This window comes from Euprymna scolopes, chromosome 25, assembly GCF_053919585.1.
Source record: "Euprymna scolopes isolate OS-2025 chromosome 25, ASM5391958v1, whole genome shotgun sequence".
NCBI classification, from domain to species: domain Eukaryota; kingdom Metazoa; phylum Mollusca; class Cephalopoda; order Sepiida; family Sepiolidae; genus Euprymna; species Euprymna scolopes.
Window position 1 is genome coordinate 97103945 of NC_136506.1, and position 22689 is coordinate 97126633.

At 33.1% G+C, this 22689-nt stretch overlaps 1 protein-coding gene across 3 annotated transcripts in view; it reads right to left on the reverse strand.

Moving 5' to 3' along the window:
• The window catches only part of LOC145247545 (putative GMC-type oxidoreductase Mb1310), a 186619-nt gene that overhangs the window by 62915 nt on the left and 101015 nt on the right, over positions 1–22689 (reverse strand). For all 3 annotated transcript variants that reach the window (XM_080109386.1, XM_080109388.1, XM_080109387.1), the window contains 2 exons: positions 11186–11338; positions 7558–7766 (listed from right to left, as the gene is read on the reverse strand). In XM_080109386.1, the coding sequence (XP_079965512.1) occupies positions 7558–7766; positions 11186–11338 (362 nt within the window). The remainder of the gene's footprint in view (positions 1–7557; positions 7767–11185; positions 11339–22689) is intronic.

Consider the following 22689-nt stretch of genomic DNA (forward strand, 5'->3'; position numbering starts at 1 on the left):
AGGGGCGACTCAGGCAATAAGCGATAAGCTTGCTTCACATAAAAGCCGGATTGCAAGGCCTAGCAGGTTGGATCTCCTAGGTAATACGCAGGCGGCGTACCTCGATCCGATATGTACTGGGCATATTCCTGACCCTGCACCTATCGGACTGATTGTCAAGAACGGATTTTTGACTGTTACTTTCAACCCAGTCTCCAAGCAACTGAAGCGACAAGGAAGCTCATCCCCCAATATTAAAAACAATGGAAGTAAACCCTGACCAAATATTCCAAATCACGGCTCAAATAATATCTTCTCGGTATGACTAACCCACACTGGCAGATTGGAATAACAGTTAACTGTTTTACTTGTAACTATATAAAACTTCGTTGTCTCATCCCTGTAACACTTTCCTGACTTACGCCATGGTGTAAAACCTATTCTAATAAGCACAGAAGTGTAAAACATCTTACAACAAGGGTAAAAACTTTGACTTATCACAAAGGGTGTAATTTTTTAGGTTATAAAACTTCGTTATCTCATCCCTGAGGTGTAAAGTGTTTTTGTTTGCATTTTCGCTTGAGTGTAAAAATTATTGAGCCAATCACAAGGTGTAATACTTCTTTGACGTATATCATATCGGTGCAAATGTTTTTGCCGATTAAAAATTTTCTCTTGTAAATTAAAAACGTAATGTTGTATTGTGGGGGTCATGTTTAAGTGATATGACAGGAGATTCATATTGAAGAGAGACGGCAGGGACATATATATATATATATATATATATATATATATATATATATATATATGTCCCTGCCGTCTCTCTTCAATATGAATCTCCTGTCATATCACTTAAACATTCAGCTTTATATATATATATATATATATATATATATATATATATATATATATATATATATATATATATATAAAGCTGAATGTGTGTGTGTGTGTGGTCACGAATAGGCTCCTATATGGTTGACTATTATAGAAAACTGATCACATATAATGATAGAAGATGTATCGAGACACAGGAATGGATATGTTTGATCTGGCAGAACGGTGGTTCACTAAAATTGTGGGGTCTCCGTTCGCGCCTGGTCCACAAAGTATGGAGATAAAAAATTTAAAATGAAAAAAAAAAAACAGAAACGTTTACAAGTGTTTTTGATACAGATGTACATATAATAATAATACTTTGTACATATAATAATAATACTTTGATAAGTATGTTTTAACTTAAATAGGGATGGTATAATAAAATTGTGGGGTCTGCGTTCGCGCCTGGCCTCCATAGAATGGAAATAGGCACAAACTTTAATAAAGACTTTTCATATCTATCTGCGTAAGTATACTTTGATAATTATGTTTCAGTTTGAAGAAATATGGTATAATAAAATTATGGGGTGTACGTTCGCGCCTGACCCCCATAGAATGGAAATATGTCACAAAGTTTAACAAGGTTTTTTAATATATATCCACAGAATATTGTGATAAGTGTTTCAGTGTGAACAGGTATGATATAATAAATTATGGGGTTTATCTATTTTATTTTTACTTTCATCATATTTTGCTTTGGTTTTGATACCCCCAAATTCGAAGCTAATTCTTTACAACCCTTCCTTTTCATAACCTATCATACTTTCATAAATTAGAGTCCATTTTCTGTAGGCTGTTTTTGAACCCAGTCAACGACGGGTACTTTTGCTAGTATATATATATATATATATATATATATATATATATATAACAATGATAAGAGGGAGACAGAGATATTTATACAGTTCTGTGAATTCTTATAACATATATTAGCGAAGAGAGAGGGCGATATGATGCACAATTCTTACATTTCTTATTACACATATAGGGGGGAGATGAGAGATACATATTCTTGGAAAAGTTACGCAATGTTCATAATAAGATGTTTAACACATTACCTTGAATTTACAAAAAACACAAAGATGATGATTCTTTATTCATTGGACCGGTCGAATGATGATGACGCCAGGAATTCACATTTGTTCTACATAGTTTAATCTTTCTACCCTTCGCTTCCGAAGGGGCAGCTGACCACTGACTATGTCAACTCTTGGCCGATCAACTCTCTGCGACCGACTCTGCTGACTGTTCTGCTTCAACTACTCTGATCTGACTAACTCTAGCTCCTATATTGAGCCATGAACCGACATCTTGCTGCCAAAATCCATACATAGTACCCCAGTAGTTGTTACCCCTGATAGTAGCCTCCTACACCAAAGTGGCAATGTGCCTTGTTTGAGGTGAAAATGTAAAAAAAAATCCCCCCTTTTGCTATGACGTCAGAAATGTGTTTCCAAAACGTGACCAATTCACGTGGCTATGCACACGTTTTTCCTAACACACTTTTGACAACAAAGAATTTTTAACTAACCTATTTTTTAACCTAACCTATTTTTTTACAATACATTTTTAATTTGTATTGTTAATTCTTTTTAGCTGACATTTTTAATATTCAGTTTCATAAAAGAATGGACAATCAATTCTTTTTTAGAATATAAACAATATCTAACCATTTTATAATAGAATTTAACAATAGACCTTTTTAACATTCCCATTTCTAACATTCTATTTCTTAACCTTGCTTACAAGGTTCGAGTCTCGGCCTATCCTAAACTTATTTACATTTATCTAATGTTCTTCTTATTTACAAGGAAAGGGACAGCCTTTTTTCTTGTAACAGTGATTTTGAAAATTGTCATTCGACCTTTGCTCTCTATAACGTGATTCCACCTGTCGAAAAGATTATAAATACCTCACCTGTAAAATTCCTTAGGTTTCGATTTGAAATATCAACTAATCCATATTCAATCTCCCTCGCGATGTTAACCTTTAAATTTATTCATTTAAATGGTTTTGTAACCATCGAATTAAGTGATAATTCGAGAAAACTATATCAGGATTAGATGCAGGATAGAGCAAGATTTCCCAACCAAATTCTCCTTTGAGATCTTTGACACGTAGTGCTGTGTAAAGACGAGCATTACTTCATACCCCCGACCAACGGAAGGTCAACATGAGTGAGAATATTGCCGAAATATATGAATAATATTTTAATAATCTTAAAATAAGTTATAAATTTACTATGCAGACATATTTTCATCTTGTTGATACCGGAGGTAAACAGTTGGAGTTATCTCCCTTCGTACCTCACTTAAAGTGTAAATATAAATATGATTTTCGTACAACAATTAATTCCTTTGTTTAATCATATAAAGTAATTTCCTATTCCTGTGTGCTTATTATTCTTGGTTTTAAAAATATTGTTTTACTTTCATGAACGCCAGAGGTAAACAGTTGGAGTTACCTCCCTTTGTGCCTCACTTAAAGTGTAAATATGTAGGTTTTGTGAATACTTTCAAGAGATTAGATAGGCCTACAAAACTTAAAACAGCTGGTTTTTATCTGTTCAGGTACTCCCTTATACTAACGCACCGCAAAAATTGGATCCAGCTTGAAAAATTAAATAAAAAAAAGTAGGATATAACGGGCCAACTTACCAGAGTATTGCTACCCGGGTGGGAGTGCGGGGGGGGGGTTGGTGACGATGCTCTTCTAATTTCCAAAAAAGAACGATTGCTTTCTAGCTATGCTAACAGATGGCGACTTCAAATAACCAAAAGTTTTAGACCAATCAGAAAAAAGGTTAATTATTCTATTGTTTTTTTTGTGGCTTCAAATAACCAAAAGTTTTAGACCAATCAGAAAAAAGGTTAATTATTCTATTATTTTTTGTGATTTAAAGTTTATTATCATTTATATATAGATATCTTTTTATTTTTAGTTTATATTTAATAAAAATATCAGAAATACGACAGCACAAATATAAATATTATTTTCGTACAGCAATGAATTCCTTTGTTTAATCACCTGAAACTATTTCCTATTTCTGTGTGCTTATTATTCTTTGTCTTAAAACTATTGTTTTACTTTCATGAACGTCAGAGCTAAACAGTTGGAGTTATCTCCCTTTATTCATCACTTAAAATGTAAATATAAATATGATTCTCGTGTAGCAATGAATTCCTTTGTTTAATCACCTGAAACCATTTAGGAGATACGCAAACATATCTCCGGATGTTCTCTGGAAATATTAAATCGTCATAAAAGATTTTACCTCTTCAAAATTTCATCTTGAAAATAAAAATCTGTGGCAAGGTTTGTTGAGACCATTCAAACATACAAACATGGTCAGTTACTTGGACAATTGTTATATATATTTTTTTACAAGGTGGTCACCACTTATCAAGGCCCGGAAGCCACTCAGGGATAAGGGTTATTGCAAGTACAGTACTTTAGTGTGGATATTTAAAGTGTCTACTTAAGGGAGCGGTTCATCAGGAATTTGTTTACGTTGGACTTGAAGACATCCAAGTTGTAGTCAGGAGGGAAGCAGGCAGACGGAACAGAGTTCCACAGGCGTGCTGTTCTAAGAAAGAAGCTTTGTTAATGTACTAAACTGATCTACTATTTAAGAAATAATGAACTTACCCCGAGACTATAAATATAGTTACATTTAAAAATGTTATTAAGTAGCTATTTGTAGTAGTTATGGCACCAGAATAATGATGTGTACTTCTGTAATATACGTTGGCTAATAACCTTTTTGTTAACTATACCCACTGTGTTTATGTTGATTATTACCTGCCTGCAAGGCTACAACTATCACCGATGACTTTGAAAGACTAGCTAGATAGTGCATAAGTTCTTGCCATAATTTCTGTAAACGCGTATAATGAGTTTTTTTTTTTAACTTGCAGCCAGAAGCGTACATTTTTTAATCTTGGTTAATCAAGGGAGATAACTGTAATAATTATGCCTTTACACTCCTTTACATTATTTTTTGTGGAAGATTTATTTCAAGTAGAAATTTGTATATTTTTAAGGGGTTGAGCATGAGTGCATGCAAATCTAATCTATAAAACTTACTATGTTTGTCTGTTGGTTTCAATTTTTCCAGAGTGTACCACCCCCGAGACACAAGGTCGCAGACTTTAGCGAGGCAGGTCAAATGATTGTATTTTTTGTGAACCATTCTTGTATGAGGATTTAGCCGATAAAAATAGCCGATGGGTCAAAATTGAAATAAAAAAAAAAAATTGGAACTTCGAAAGCGTAAGTGGAATGAATGTGTTATTTGTACACACAAGCAAACACATATTTATACATAAAAGTTGACTCATTTTTAACCGTTTCTTATCCATCTGACGATAGTTCAAACAGTAACAAGTTAGGTTGGAGCACTATACGTCTTGGTTTCGATTCTAGCTGATGGTACCCAAGTCATATGTACTTTTGAAATCACTACTATATATTAGGTACAATATAATATTCAATAGAGAATTGGTTCTATGATAATAAACACGAAATCTGCACGAATTTAAATATTATATTTTAGCATATTTTACGACCGGGCAACGCCGGGCGACCTGCTAGTTTTCATTCAACTAAAAGGTGGCCATAGGATATTTTTTTTCCAGGTTACGATGTGGAATACGATGTTTTTCGGCCCCTGATTACGGCATTTGACCCGCATTACAGTGTTATTGATAATATTATTTGATTATATACATGTGTATTATATACTGTACTGTATTTTGTTACTACTTTTTGATGCCGTATCCGGGGTTCTACTGTATTAAGGAATTGTTATGCCTTTTTCATGATTTGTCTATGATAAATCTGAAATAAGTCAAAGTACATGGCATAAAACTATACTCATTTCCATAATCTGAATAAATTCCGTCTTTAAAATTGCACACTCACTAAGGAAAGCTTCGTCATATGTTTGAGTTCAAAACTTTCAGTTACTGCACATCAACACGTAATGAAGTACTAGCTTAATACATCTTCTGGGAAACATTTTTTTCAGAGATGTTTCTTCAACTCTCCCCGTTATTTCTAAATGATCCATCCACGTGGGATTGGGCAGGTTTAATATTGCTTAACTTTGATGATCTAACAGCCGATATGTCATCGTGATTATTAATAAAAATAGAAACAGATCCGATAGAATTCGAAGACAACTTAGTCGATTACATAGTCTTTGATTGTATCGATTAGGCTATTAATGCACTTCCAATCTTAATATCGAACCAAAATATATTTATCAGCTAGATATTCTTCGATTGTATCCATTAATTCACCCCAACCTTAAGATAGAGCCCCCCCCCCAAAAAAAATTTCTCAGCTAGATAGTCTTCGATTATATCTATTAGGCTATTAATGCACCCCAATCTTAAAATAGAGCCCAAGAAAATATTTTTCAAGTAAATATTCTTCGATTGTATCTATTAATGCACGACAATCTTAAGATAGAGCTCACGAAAATATTTCTCAGCTTGATAGTCTTCGATCGTATCCATTAGGCTATTAATACACTTGTAACACAGTGCATATGATCACGTGGAAAAATATCATCAGCAGCGAACGTGCGTGAGAAGAAAAAGGACAAAAACAGGAGAAAAAATTGCACCACGTGATCAGAGAAGCAAAGTACAGATCAGAGAAAATGGACATGTAAAGTCGAGGACGAGAATGGGCAGACTGTGGCTGGAATACGGTCGGAGGAAGGAGAAATGGAAACCGGGCTAGATGGACATGTGGTAGCGAGAGACTTTTTAATTAACGGGAGAGTAACATTAATAAATGCTTTTGTTAAAAAGTAAAAGATGCCGACCCGGATTTTATTTATTTATTTATTTCCAGTTTTATTTGTATTAATTATTTAAGTAAAGTGTAACGCCACGTAACGTTACACTCTGTCGATGTTAAAATAGAGCTTAACAAAATATTTTTCACCGTTGTCACGTGTAGAAAATTAATGTCTATTTTGATGAGTTTGCATGATTTTGCTCAGGTTTTTTGTGTATTTTAAGCGATTAAAACGTCGATGCCTTCCGTTTTAAATGCATATTACACACGCACACACAAACATACACAAAAAAAACACACAAGCACACACACAAACACACACACGCACAGAAACATACACAAACACGCACACAAAACACACACGCACACACAAAGACATATACACACAAACACACACACAAACACACACACAAACTCACAAACAAACACACATACGCACACACAAATACATATACACACAAACACACACAAACACACACACAAACTCACAAACAAACACACATACACACACAAACACACACACAAACTCACAAACAAACACACACACGCACACACAAATACATATACACACAAACACACACAAACACACACACACAAACTCACACACAAACACACATACACACACAAACACACACACACAAACTCACAAACAAACACACACATACACAAATACATATACACACAAACACACACAAATACACACACAAACTCACACACAAACACACATACACACACAAACACACACACGCACAGAAACATACACAAACACGCACACAAAACACACGCACACACAAAGACATATACGCACAAACACACACACAAACACACACACAAACTCACAAACAAACACACATACGCACACAAACAAACACACACACGGTAATTTACCTGATCTTCAAGTGCTTTACAGCAATCTTTCTGAGGTTCCGTGAAGTATTTCCAGTCACTATTAGATCGCATTAGCTGAACGACACCTGCCGGAATATCCATAAATATATGATCAGTTTCCACAGAACCAGCTTCTAAAAGCAACACTTTGTTGGTTTCGTTCTCGGAGAGGCGAGCTGCGAGAACACAGCCTGCGCTTCCGCCACCAACTATGGGGAAAAGATACAAAAGTTAGATTAATATTCAACAAAGAAGAAGCATTGTCTTAAAAAATATATTTAATACGAGCAGGATACGTTTCTCGGCGTTGCCCGAGGAGATATAAGAGAATGTTAAGTAAAAAAATAAATATTATTTTTGAATTGTTAAGTATCAGCGTTACTTGCAGGAAATATAGCACACTTGTCTTAGAAACATTTAATATAAGCCTTACTTATCCATTATTATTATTATTATTATTATTATTATTATTATTATTATTATTATTATTATTATTATTATTATTATAAATGCTATTAGGGTTAATGTATGTAATTATTGTTTTTATTATGTTTCCATAAATATTTTTATTATGTATAATAGTATAATAGTATTTAAATATTTAAACAAACAACACAAGTTCTTCTTTAGACAGCTCAATAGTGCACTTCTAGAGTTATAATAATTCTTATAATTCATCGCGTTACAAGTAATAGTCGTTCATATTTTGTTCATTTCAAAACATTAGGCTTGGTTACAAAATTATGTATTTGTGTTATTTTTATTAGTTAAGTTATGCAACATATATAGCATATTAGTCTGAATCTTTATGTCGTTATGCATGCAGTTGTTACCTAAACGGCATTTGCTTTTATCAATATAGTTACAGAAGTTAGTTGTTGGCTTGAAGTCATAAACGTTTTGTTTGCTTCTTAAATGTTGCTATCATAAGACGTAATCATATAGATGAGGTACAATTGAATATAATAATCTAAAAGAAGTTATGTTAATAAGGGTATTTTATTTATATTAAATGTTAAATTATTAAAAATAATTTAAAAGAATTAGGATGTTTATTTGAATATAAAAAGAAAGGAGGATTAAACCATGTAATATTACGTCGGCTTTTTTTCGTAATATTTTTATTTACGTTTAAGTTATCAAGAATAAGCTTCCTTCCTTTATTAATTACTGGAAACCTCAGCCACTAATACCCATGGCTAATAATACACTACCCAAAAGCTCTTCGTTCAAACTCCTCAGCTTACCGTTCACAGGGAACATTACTTGGAGCAAATACGCCGAGGGCATTACCAAGTGCTGTGAAGAAGGTGGGCTCACTTTTCTATGCTGAAGGTTACTTATGCCTGAGAGTATCCTGTACCTCTAGAAGGTCATCATTCGCTAATGCATGGAGTATTGTTGTCATATTTGGGCTGCTGCATCTGCTACTAGTCTCTCATTCCTACACAGGGTTCAAAAAAGAGTACCGAATCTATTAGATTTCGCACTGGCAACTAAACTCCAACCCCTATCTCATCGACGAAATGTTGGATCCCTGTACCTATTTTACAAGTATTTTAATGGAAAGTGTTCCGGCAAACTTCAAGCTCTTGTACTCCCTCGGCGTAAATGCCCCCAACTAACCCAATGAGCAGCAAAATTCCACCCATTCACTTTAGAGATCCCTAGATGCTGGAAAGCATTCTACTCAAATAGCTTCTTCTCTCGAACTGCTAGACTTTGGAATTCACCCTTGCTTCCCTGACTGCACTAGCGTGCAGAAGTTCAAGTGTAATTTTGACAGGCATCTTGCTATTCAACTCGCTACATATTATTCCTGCAAAATGTATCTACCTTCGGCGAAAATGAGTTTGTCCAAGGGCAATAAAAGGCTGATACTAGAGTGATTCGGAGAGTAGCTGCCTAGGTTGTGTTGAGCCGTTTCGACGTAGTTATCTGGGGTTATGTCATGTCGTGTCGTTTTGACGGAGTTGTTTGGGATTGTGTCAAGTCGTGTTGACAAAATTGTTCAGCATTGTGCTGGAGCGTGTGGACGGAATTGTTCAGGAATTTGTTGAGTCATGTATATGACATCATTCGGTTTTGTTTTTTATCAAATTGACTTAACGGTTGTTGCAGTCGTACTGCCTCGTATGATAACAATATTTTTTGTCTTTCTTCCCTCATAAAGCGACAGGTAATTCTGTTTATTAGAGATGCGATAATCTTTCATAAACCTAATTTAGCAAAAATATTATTCCGTCGATAATAATATATTTAGCTACAATTTATTTAAAAATTACTAATATGCTAATATGAAAACTTTTTAAATAATCACCTAAAAATTAAAAAAAAAAAACACAAGAGAAAACAAAAATATTTTGCATCGAGACGTTAACTTTTTTTTAGTATTGTACGATTTTACAGATAATATAGGAGGTGCCTTCAATAAGCTTATAGACATTTTTCGTATGGGCATTTTTATTGACAGTACACACATGAGACTCTATCCCTTTTGAAGTAATTTCCCCCGGCTGCAATGCACTTGTTATACCACGGTTGTAACAACTTCTGAAAGGCCCCGTGGAAGTCCTCTTGTCCGAGCGGGTAAATGACCCTCCTCACAGCGTCTTTCATCTCCGAGATTGTCTCAAACGACAGTCTCTAAGGTTTTACTTGAGCTAAGGGAATAACCAAAAGGCATAAGGAGAAAAGGTCTGAACTGTATGTAGGTCGAGGAACTGTCTTGATGCCAATCTTGGTCAAATAGTCTGATCTTCTCCGAGCTTCCTTGAAACAAACTTCCTCACGAATAATTGTGTGTACAGTTCCCACACCGACATCAAACTGTACGCGTATTATCTTTATAGACACACGACGGTCCTTATCCATGGAATCTTTTACTAGGCCAATCAACTGATGTTCTGACTTCCTTACTCCTCCCACACCTCTCATCATCCTTCACAGACTCCCTGCCGTCCTTGAATCTGTTATGCTACTCAAAAACCAGTGCTCGATTCATGCAAGATGGTTCAAAAGCAGTCTGAAGAATTAAGTACGTTTCTATGACATTTTTTCCAAGTTTAAAACAAAATTTTATTGCATATCGTTCTTCGAAAACGTCCTTACGTCCAGGTTGCATTTTTTGAATTCATCAGCTGTGACAATCAGGCTTTAGTAGGGTCTATTCTTGCTATACCTGCTGTTCATTTAAACTTGAAATCATAAAAATTGGTCAGTCACCTCATAAGATGTTTAGCAAAAGCATACTGCATTTTTAAGAATCTATGACAATTTTAAATGGCTGTACGAAAAGTATGGAAACTTATTTAAGGGACTTTGTTTTAACATTATTTAAGTTCTAATCATTTAATTATTTGTTATAATCATTTAATTATTTAAGTTATAATTAATTAAAGGTTCTTATTCTGACCCAGACACTTGTTAATATAAAACAATTTCAAATAATCACCTAAAAATAAAAATCGTCAGGAGGAATAACTTATTTTAAACTGAGCAATAAAATAATTCGTCAAGTTAAGTTTAAACAAATAAAAGTTCTAAACTAAAATAATTTTTACTGCATTCTGGTCAATGCCATGTAAGTAGAGGTAGTATAACAAATATTCCGCGGGGAAGGTCTTACCGATCACATAGTCATAAACTGGATCTGCTTGGTTTACCAACGCGGGTGGTGTAGGGCTGATGACCAACATGTAATAAACACCGAGTCCAACAAATATAGCAGCCAAAAGGGTGGACAACTGATGACCGGTCATTTTAGATAAAAGTTGGAACGCTGGAATGGAAAAAAAATCAATAAAACAAAACAAAACAAATCAAAGAACATTCTTAAAAAACACAAAAGAAAAAAAACGCTTATCAAGGATTGGATGCTACTCGAGGATAAGGGTTAATCAGTGTTAGGTAGATAATGAGACACACGCTCTAGTAAAACAGTGGAGAACCTATTCTACAATATGCATCAACCTTTACGCTTTTAATGTAGATGCGACCCACACACTTATATTTTATTTAATTATTTTTTACTTGGAAGCCATTGCTTATCAAGGCTTGAACGCTACTCGAGGATAAGGGATAATCAGTGTTAGGTAAACAACGAGACAACACCGTGACGATCAGTAGTGATGGAACTTGGGTAGGGTTTAATGATATAAGGGGATGGCCCAACAAATTATAAATAACATTCACAGGCAATATGAACCGGAACAAATACATTGAGGACATTGCAAAGGCTGCTGCAAATAAGGTGGGTTCCCTCTATCGAGCTAGAAAACTACTCACACCTGAAAGTAATCTGTACCTTTACAAAGTCACCATTCGCCCATGCATTGAGTATGGCTGCCAGTGCTAGTTCACTTCTTGATCTGCACTATTTTTACATAGTATTTTCAAGTTTAATTCAAGGTTTATGATATCTGTTTTTATTAAATTGTAAGGTTAAAGTACAGAATATGTACAAAACACCTTTCCCTCCCTACGTTAATGATGGCTTTCTAAATAATGACGTTAATATTTCAGTACGGATCAATTAGTTGCCACATCTGGGCTGCTGCATCTACCACTAACCTCTTGGGTAAGGTCCAAAAAAGAGTTTTCAATCTAATAGGCCCACTTTGTTAAATAAGCTCCACCCCTGCCCAATCGCCGCAATGTTGCATCTCTGAGCCTGTTTTATAAATATTTTAATAGAATGCTGATGAACTCGTTGCACTTGTGCCCCTTTGGCGTACATATCGCCGACAAACCTGCTTAGCAACAAAATTTCACCCCTTCAATGTTTATGTCCCTAAATACCAGAAAGCTTTCTACTCTAAGAGTTTCTTCCCTTGAACAGCTAGACTTTGGAATTCCCTTCCTGCTACCTGTCCCCGATTGTACTGATGTGCACAAGGAATGGCTTCAATTAATAGCTCCTTATGTCCAAGTGACAATATGCCTTTTTAGGAGTGAATGTGAGTAAAAACGACCATATTATAGTCAACTGATAAGCTGCCTTACGGTACTGTATTCTACAGGCAGAGAGTTCTAAGAAAGAAGCCATGTTCATGGAATTTTCGTTTAGTCTTAGGAACAGATAGAGTGTGAATAAAATTGTTAGAGCTAGACTTATTTAGTATTTGTTAGGAAAGCTATGCAGAATGACCACAGATTGAAGTTCCTACCATAAAAGTAACGATGGAGCAGTAGATTTAGAGTAAGATAATATGAACATATTTGTTCTGTTCGTCCATCGTTGTTGATGAAGGCTAAGAACATCACTGATGATGCTGTGACTCGTCTGTGAACTTTTTTACCAATCGCACCTACCATGTATCAGCAGTGTTTTATTCTAGTGACATTTAGAAATACATGACGATTGGAAACAAGACCGAGATTAGAGGAGAGCACATACAGCGCCTGCTATTCCCATATATATTTGTGTATGTATGTATAATATTGTACTTAAACCAAATTTATATTTTACTCTATTTCTTTTCTATCTCTAACCCATATTAATTTTCTTATCAATTTTAAATCCATACCTTTATTTTAATTTTTTTTTTCCAGATACATCTGCCTTACTTTTAATGCTAGATTTATTCATGGTGTCTTTTAAATTTAATAAAAACCCTTCACAATTTGCTGATGAGGAAACCTTGTTTATTAAAAAACTATATGTAATAATTATTGTCCGTAACTTGATGACCACCACAATAAAAACACTGTTTTCCGAAACGATCGTACAAATAATTGATTTTGTTGTTCCTTCTTATGAAACGGATTTTTAATTTAATTTTAAATTATCAATCACATTACTAAATATTATATATATATATATATATATATATATATATATATATATATATATATATATATACGTTTCATTTTTTTATTACCGTATCTTTCTGTTAAATTACATTATTGTTTCAGCTACCCGGCCGTTTTTTTGGCCGTCTGTAGCTTCCTCAGACTTTTACAGAAATGTTCGTTATGATGAGATGGAAGAGTGAATGATGTCAGGGGAGGGGTGCGAGAAGAGCGGTAAAAAGAGGAAGGGAACAAGGGAGAAAGTTGGGAGGGGGTTCTTGGTATGTCGGTAATGTTTTAGTTTTGGAGTTTAAGGAACCTGTGGGGGAGGGTCTGGGAAGTTAATTTCTGGTGTGGCTGAGGGCATAGGGATACATGTAGGGGGAAGGGGAATATGTGGGGGTAGGAGGATAGGATTACTTTAAAATTCGAGTCTTTATGTTAAAGTTTTTGGCGTCTCGTTGGTGAGATGATTTCTTGATAAGTATGTCTTGACCTGTTGGGTGTTCGCTTAGGTTCTGAGGTGGGGGGGGGCTATGATTCGGTTTATTTATTTAGCTTTTATTTGTTGTTAATTGTGTAGAGAGGGTTAGCTAGCGGTCGCGCGCGCGAGCACACACATGCACACGTACACACATATATGCTTAAAGAAACGTTCACTTGTACACATACATCTCCGCCCTGGCGTGCAAATATATGCACATATGTGCGCATGCATGCATAGACACCCGCGTCTCTCCCGCTTACGTCAAATTTTCCTTAATGTGCTAAAATTGGGTACGTGTACGCAAGCATGGATGCGATCATACATAGATACATACACACATCGACACCCATTCCCCCAATATATATATATATATATATATATATATATATATATATGTATAAATAAGGTATAAAAATATATTTTTTTTACAAGGTGGTCTCCACTTATCAAGGCCCGGACCCCACTCGGATAATAAGGATTATTGCTATTGCAATTAAGCTACAATGAAACGCGGAATATTCTGTGTAGCTTAATTGTCATATATATTTGTATAACTTAAACCTATGTCTACCTATGTATTGAGCACTATTGAAGTACTGAAAATTTACGCATAAAATTATATTTTCACATATTAATTTATGTAGGTAAACTAAGTAGTCATATATATATATATACATATATGTATATATATATATATATATATATATATATATATATATATATATATATATATATATATATATATTCGTAGCCGAATGGTATGGTGAGAGCTGCCGACTGTCAATGCGACGGTTGTAGGTTCAATCCACGGCTGGGGAAAGGTGTTTGTCTAGCCGCACTGATGAGTTGTGATACAACGAAACAGTACTGTATGTGGATGACAATATATATATATATATATATATATATATATATATATATATATATATATGGTGGTTTCCTTTAGTCTTGACGGACTATGAATACTCACTGTAAGGGTGCTTGCATGTGGAATTTTTGTGGCAAGGGTTTCACAATCTCCAACCACACCTCTCCTGAGTCGGCGTTTTTTAAATATAGGTGGCAAGTGGAGGTTCAGGATAACTGGAAGTAAGTGGGGAGCACGACGAGATGTGACACAAGATCGGAAGATGAAATGAATGAGCCAGCGTACGTAAAGGAGGAGCACTCTAACCGTGCAAATATATATATATCTGAGTAACCCTGCCAGCGTCCCCCGGTAAAGACTACAGAATTATATTAGCCCAAAGTCATCAATCTTACCAAAATTTTACTCATCTCATCGAAGAATAGAAGATTACACAATTGTACCACTTAGCAATCATCAATCTTACCAAAATTTTACTACTTAGCAATCAGTCTATTTCTTCGAAAAATAAAAACTACAAAATTTTACTACTTAGCAATCAGTCTATCCTGTTTAAAAATAGAAGACTGCAAAAATTTACTACTTAGAAATCAGTCTATCTGATCGATAAATAGAAAACTAAAAATTTTTACTACTTAGCAATCAGTCTATCTTATTGAAAGATAGAAAACTACAAAATTTTATGACTTAACAATCCGTCTATCTATTGACGGATAGAAGACTACAAAATTTCACTACTAAGCAATCAGTCTACTTCATCGAAGAATAAACTATATTTCACTACTTAACAATCAGTATCTTATTGAAAGATAGTAAACTACAAAATTTTACTACTAAGCAATCAGTCTATCTTGCTGAAGGATAGAAGATTATAAAATGTCCCTGCATAGCAATCAGTCTCTCTTATTGAAAGAAAAGAAGATTACAAAATTTTACTACTTATCAAATAGTCTATCTATAAATATAAAAGCGAAAATGTATGTATGTATGTATGTATGTATGTGTGTTCGCTTTTTTCAGAGAAGCGATCGGTCGCTTCACAACTTTTTAAAACTTTTTATATCACATATAAATCGTAATATCTCACAGTTAACAACGAAGCTCGCCTGTCTATTTAATTTGCCCTATTTCGGGAAGATAAATATTCAACATTTGTCGCTCGCCGCATGTGGGTTAGTCTTTTTCCTATAACATCTTGGGAAAAATAAAAATCCCGCAGTCAAACTTGACCTCATTAACTCATTACAACGGGCACCTGCCAAATCCAAGTAATTAAATAAATTCAAACGTGTTTCCGCTAGCATCTCGCGATGGGGCAATCGTTAACGTCGCACTTTTTTTTTCACACTTTAATTTACAACTTTGCCTCAAGGGTTCGGGTTCGATCCTCATACTTACTTTTTTTACCCCCCCCCCCCACACACCTCCAAACACCCGGGCAACGCCGAGTACCCCTCGCTAGTCTCATATAAGGATAGAAAACTACAACATGTTACTACTTTGCAATCAGTCTATTCATTTTTTTAAGGATAGAAAACTACATAAGACTCAGTCTATCTTATTTAAGAGTATAAGACTACCCGTCATACAGTGAGTAAAATTAATTCATTGAACACAACAGTCCAGCACTACGTTTTTGTCTTCCTTACGAAGATTGAAATCACAGCATAATGACACTAAAACTCTAGTCTAGAATCCTCATAAGCATTTTGATACTAATTCATTGCATGATAATTTTGATTGTAGCAAATCCAAGAAACGAGGCCTGTAAAATAAAATTAATAAAATCAGGGAATACTTATTAATCGATATATAATATTTATCGTTATAACTTATATAGATTTACGAATACATAGAAATATATGAATGTATGCATACCATACGTTATCGAAACGGAGAAATGTATGTGTGATTTTTTGATTGAAATTAGCATATAACACTCAATATATATTAATTTTTATTTTCCCGATGCGGAATTTGAACATTTCGTTAACTCATATCGTCTTTTCAATCAATCAATATGTAATCTTGAAAAATCAGTAGAGAAATGCCGTTATTAAAAATTTTGCTTTGTTGATTTTCAACCATATATATATATATATATATATATATATATATATATATATAGATATATATATATGTGTATATATATATATGTATATATATGTATATATATATATGCATATACATATATATATATGCATATATATACATACACACACACACGTATATATATATATATATATATATATATATATATATATATATATATATATATATACTAATCATTTACTTGAAACATACTCGGTTTGTATAGGGTGTCCAAAAAATCACTGAAAGGTTTTTAACTTAAATAGATTTTTTATTTTTGATGCTATCTTTCTGTAATTTTAACACAATCTGGCTAAGACATTGCGAAATTCATAAAAAGGCAAGATTCAAACACTATTGATTTATGAAAAATAATGTATTTTAAATGTTCCCCATTTTCAGCTTCGCATATTTGTGCTCTTTCCAAAACATTATTCATAACAGATTGCAGAATCTCTGGATTGCGTTTTTACTCCCTTATTTCGTTCCTGACGTTTTCCTTAAATTCTTGAAAGGGTTTGGGGTTTGTTAACGTAGACTTTTCTTTAAGATATCCCCACGAGAAAAAGTTGGGACTAGTCAAGTCCGGGGAACGTGGTGACAATTTGACATTGCCAATTGAAAATCCAAGAGTGAAGCTCAAAATGGGCAACATTTAGAAACATTATTTTTCATAAATAAAGATCTTTTGAATTATGCATTTTTAGAAAGATTTTACAATGTCAAATTGTGTTATAATTACAGAAAAATATCATCAAAAATAACAAATCTATTTAAGTCTAAAGCCCTTAAGTAATTTTTTGGACATTCCGTATATATATATATATATATATATATATATATATATATATATATATATATATATATATATATATATATATATATATATATATATACACGGGATGTCCAAAAAATTACCACACCTCTCCTGAGTCAACATTGTTGAATACCAGTGGCAAGTGGAGGTTCAGGACGACTGGAAACAATGCCGAGATAAGTGGAAAGCACATAAAACGCCGAGAATTCCCAAATGGTCACTCATCTGGTACTAGCCAAGCTCAACGTTGCTTAACTTCCGTGATCTGACGGAACCGGCGTGTCAACGTGATTGTGCCGTGTACACACACACACACACACACACACACACACACACACACACACACATATATATATATATATATATATATATATATATATATATATATATATTCAGCACAATTATTGAAAATAGTTTTTTGAGTGGTTGTGGGTAATTATATGGAGAAAATTATACGAAAAGAGGAGTTGATAAAACCTTTTCGTATAATTTTCTCCATATAATTATCCACAACCACTCAAAAAACTATTTTCAATAATTGTGCTGAAAAGCAAAATAGCGTCCATTCGCAGCTGAACATTTTGCTAACTGCATTTCATTTCCTCTGATGATATGAGCCATTGTTGAAAATCCATGGATTAAGGAAATTAAAATAACCCCTTCTATATATTCCTTTTGTCAAACAATAAATTCTTAAATCGATTATATGTCTCTATATGTTGTTTTTTCAGAATTTAAAATTTAACCAGGAAACTTATATATATATATATATATATATATATATATATATATATATATGTAGCCTATATACACACACACACACTTATATATATATATATACACATATATACACACATATATATACATATATATATACACACATACATATATACACACATATATATATGCTCACACGCACATATATATACATACACATATATATATACACATATATATATATACACACACACATATATATATACACAAATATATACACACAAATATATACACACACACGCACACACACATACATATATATATATATATATATATATATATATATATATATAATATCCGTGACAGACATTTTATTTATTTTACTGGTCACCTTTTCAAAAAAAAAAAAAAAAAAAGAAAACCCCAGTAGCTTTTTTACGGACCGTTTCGTTCACAATCGGACTGCTAATATTAGCATGCCAGACGGATATGAAACTCGTCTTAGAACTATCGTCAGGTATTATCCACAAAACATTTTCCACGTCTCTAATAATTCATATCCATATGTTCGCGTTTTTGTTTTCCAATAAAATATCTCTAGACTCGATTATTCTCTCACATTACAAGAACAGCGACTTGTATGTTCTGACTACTTACCACGCATATATACGTAGAGGAAGTCGTTTTTCCCTGTCTTGACGTCTTCAAAACCATTATTATTCACACGAATCATCTGCATGAAAGTTTGCCGTGTCATGTTTCTCCCCGAAAACACATTAGCTCGACTCTACAAGTCACTTCGCTACCCATTAAGCATTGCGCAGAAAGAGATAATGTATTCGTTTGTCGACAACGACTTCTTCCACACCGAAAGGATTGCGAAAGAAAACAAACAAAAAACATATGCTAAAATAAATTGAATTTGAATAAGGAGTACATCTTGCTAAAAAGGAATGAGTGTTTTTTTTTGTTTTTTTTTGCATGGACTGATTTCCATGTGTATTCATATGAAGATTTTTCTCTTTTGCGAAATTCCTGAAAATCTAAATTTGCAATTACGAAAAATAAATAAATAAATAAATAAAATAAAAACTTCAGATAAAATGCTGGTAAATTAAGAGAAACTGATATTTAAGTCCAAATAATATTTATATAATGTATTTTTGTTGATCAACATTTTAAGATTTCAAAAATATGTAATACTAACTCATAAGAGTTAGAAAATCTCTTTCTCTCTCTCTTTCTTGCTCTCTCTCTCTCTCTCTCTATATATATATATATGTATATATATATACACATGTATAATATATATGTAATGTATATATAATATATATAATATATCTATATAATATACATAATATATAATATATATGATATTTATATATAATATATAATGCTTGCTACTTCTTGACAGAAGTTTGCCATCTCTTCAGATAAGTGTTGTACGTCTGTGTCCACGTAGGTGACTTTTTAATCCAGCTTTAGTCCTACATAAAAGTACACATATGTGACATCAAAAACTACCGACTTGTAAAAGTAATCACATGATAATATTGTGAATCCTCGAATGTCATATCAGATCACTTTTAGATTTGAAGATAAAACCACAAATATGACAACTTAGCGTTGCCAGATGTACTATAAAAGCCTCCTCAAAAGACTGTTATTCCTGTCTTTGATTGTGTGATTTCAGATGATTAACAAAACCAGCCTTTGACAAAAAGGTATCTGCCACATATAGTGCACTTCAGTTCCTGTTGTAATATCTCTGACATTATACTTTCGTCTTGCTTTGTTAAACCCGTTTTAAGACAACAAGATGTATATTATACGTTCGTCATGCTTTGTTAAAACACGTTTTAAGACATCAAGATGTACATTATACTTTCGTCATGCTTTGTTAAAACACGTTTTTAGACAACAAGATGTACATTATACTTTCGTCATGCTTTGTTAAAACACGTTTTTAGACAACGAGATGTACATTATACTTTCATCATGCTTTGTTAAAACACGTTTTAAGACAACAAGATGTACATTATACTTTCGTCATGCTTTGTTAAAACACGTTTTTAGACAACGAGATGTACATTATACTTTCATCATGCTTTGTTAAAACACGTTTTAAGACAACAAGATGTACATTATACTTTCGTCATGCTTTGTTAAAACACGTTTTTAGACAACGAGATGTACATTATACTTTCATCATGCTTTGTTAAAACACGTTTTAAGACAACAAGATGTACATTATACTTTCGTCATGCTTTGTTAAAACACGTTTTAAGACAACAAGATGTACATTATACTTTCGTCATGCTTTGTTAAAACACGTTTTTAGACAACGAGATGTACATTATACTTTCATCATGCTTTGTTAAAACACGTTTTTAGACAACAAGATGTACATTATACTTTCGTCATGCTTTGTTAAAACACGTTTTTAGACAACAAGATGTACATTATACTTTCGTCATGCTTTGTTAAAACACGTTTTAAGACAACAAGATGTACATTATACTTTCGTCATGCTTTGTTAAAACACGTTTTAAGACAACAAGATGTACATTATACTTTCGTCATGCTTTGTTAAAACACGTTTTAAGACAACAAGATGTACATTATACTTTCGTCATGCTTTGTTAAAACACGTTTTTAGACAACGAGATGTACATTATACGTTCGTCATGCTTTGTTAAAACACGTTTTTAGACAACAAGATGTACATTATACTTTCGTCATGCTTTGTTAAAACACGTTTTTAGACAACAAGATGTACATTACACTTTCGTCATGCTTTGTTAAAACACGTTTTAAGACAACAAGATGTACATTATACTTTCGTCATGCTTTGTTAAAACACGTTTTAAGACAACAAGATGTACATTATACTTTCGTCATGCTTTGTTAAAACACGTTTTTAGACAACGAGATGTACATTATACTTTCATCATGCTTTGTTAAAACACGTTTTAAGACAACAAGATGTACATTATACTTTCGTCATGCTTTGTTAAAACACGTTTTAAGACAACAAGATGTACATTATACTTTCGTCATGCTTTGTTAAAACACGTTTTTAGACAACGAGATGTACATTATACTTTCATCATGCTTTGTTAAAACACGTTTTAAGACAACAAGATGTACATTATACTTTCGTCATGCTTTGTTAAAACACGTTTTTAGACAACAAGATGTACATTATACTTTCATTATGCTTTGTTAAAACACGTTTTAAGACAACAAGATGTACATTATACTTTCGTCATGCTTTGTTAAAACACGTTTTAAGACAACAAGATGTACATTATACTTTCGTCATGCTTTGTTAAAACACGTTTTTAGACAACGAGATGTACATAATACTTTCATCATGCTTTGTTAAAACACGTTTTAAGACAACAAGATGTACATTATACTTTCGTCATGCTTTGTTAAAACACGTTTTAAGACAACAAGATGTACATTATACTTTCGTCATGCTTTGTTAAAACACGTTTTTAGACAACGAGATGTACATTATACTTTCATCATGCTTTGTTAAAACACGTTTTAAGACAACAAGATGTACATTATACTTTCGTCATGCTTTGTTAAAACACGTTTTTAGACAACGAGATGTACATTATACTTTCATCATGCTTTGTTAAAACACGTTTTAAGACAACAAGATGTACATTATACTTTCGTCATGCTTTGTTAAAACACGTTTTTAGACAACGAGATGTACATTATACTTTCATCATGCTTTGTTAAAACACGTTTTTAGACAACGAGATGTACATTATACTTTCATCATGCTTTGTTAAAACACGTTTTTAGACAACGAGATGTACATTATACTTTCATCATGCTTTGTTAAAACACGTTTTAAGACAACAAGATGTACATTATACTTTCGTCATGCTTTGTTAAAACACGTTTTTAGACAACGAGATGTACATTATACTTTCATCATGCTTTGTTAAAACACGTTTTAAGACAACAAGATGTACATTATACTTTCGTCATGCTTTGTTAAAACACGTTTTTAGACAACGAGATGTACATTATACTTTCATCATGCTTTGTTAAAACACGTTTTAAGACAACAAGATGTACATTATACTTTCGTCATGCTTTGTTAAAACACGTTTTAAGACAACAAGATGTACATTATACTTTCGTCATGCTTTGTTAAAACACGTTTTTAGACAACGAGATGTACATTATACTTTCATCATGCTTTGTTAAAACACGTTTTAAGACAACAAGATGTACATTATACTTTCGTCATGCTTTGTTAAAACACGTTTTTAGACAACAAGATGTACATTATACTTTCGTCATGCTTTGTTAAAACACGTTTTAAGACAA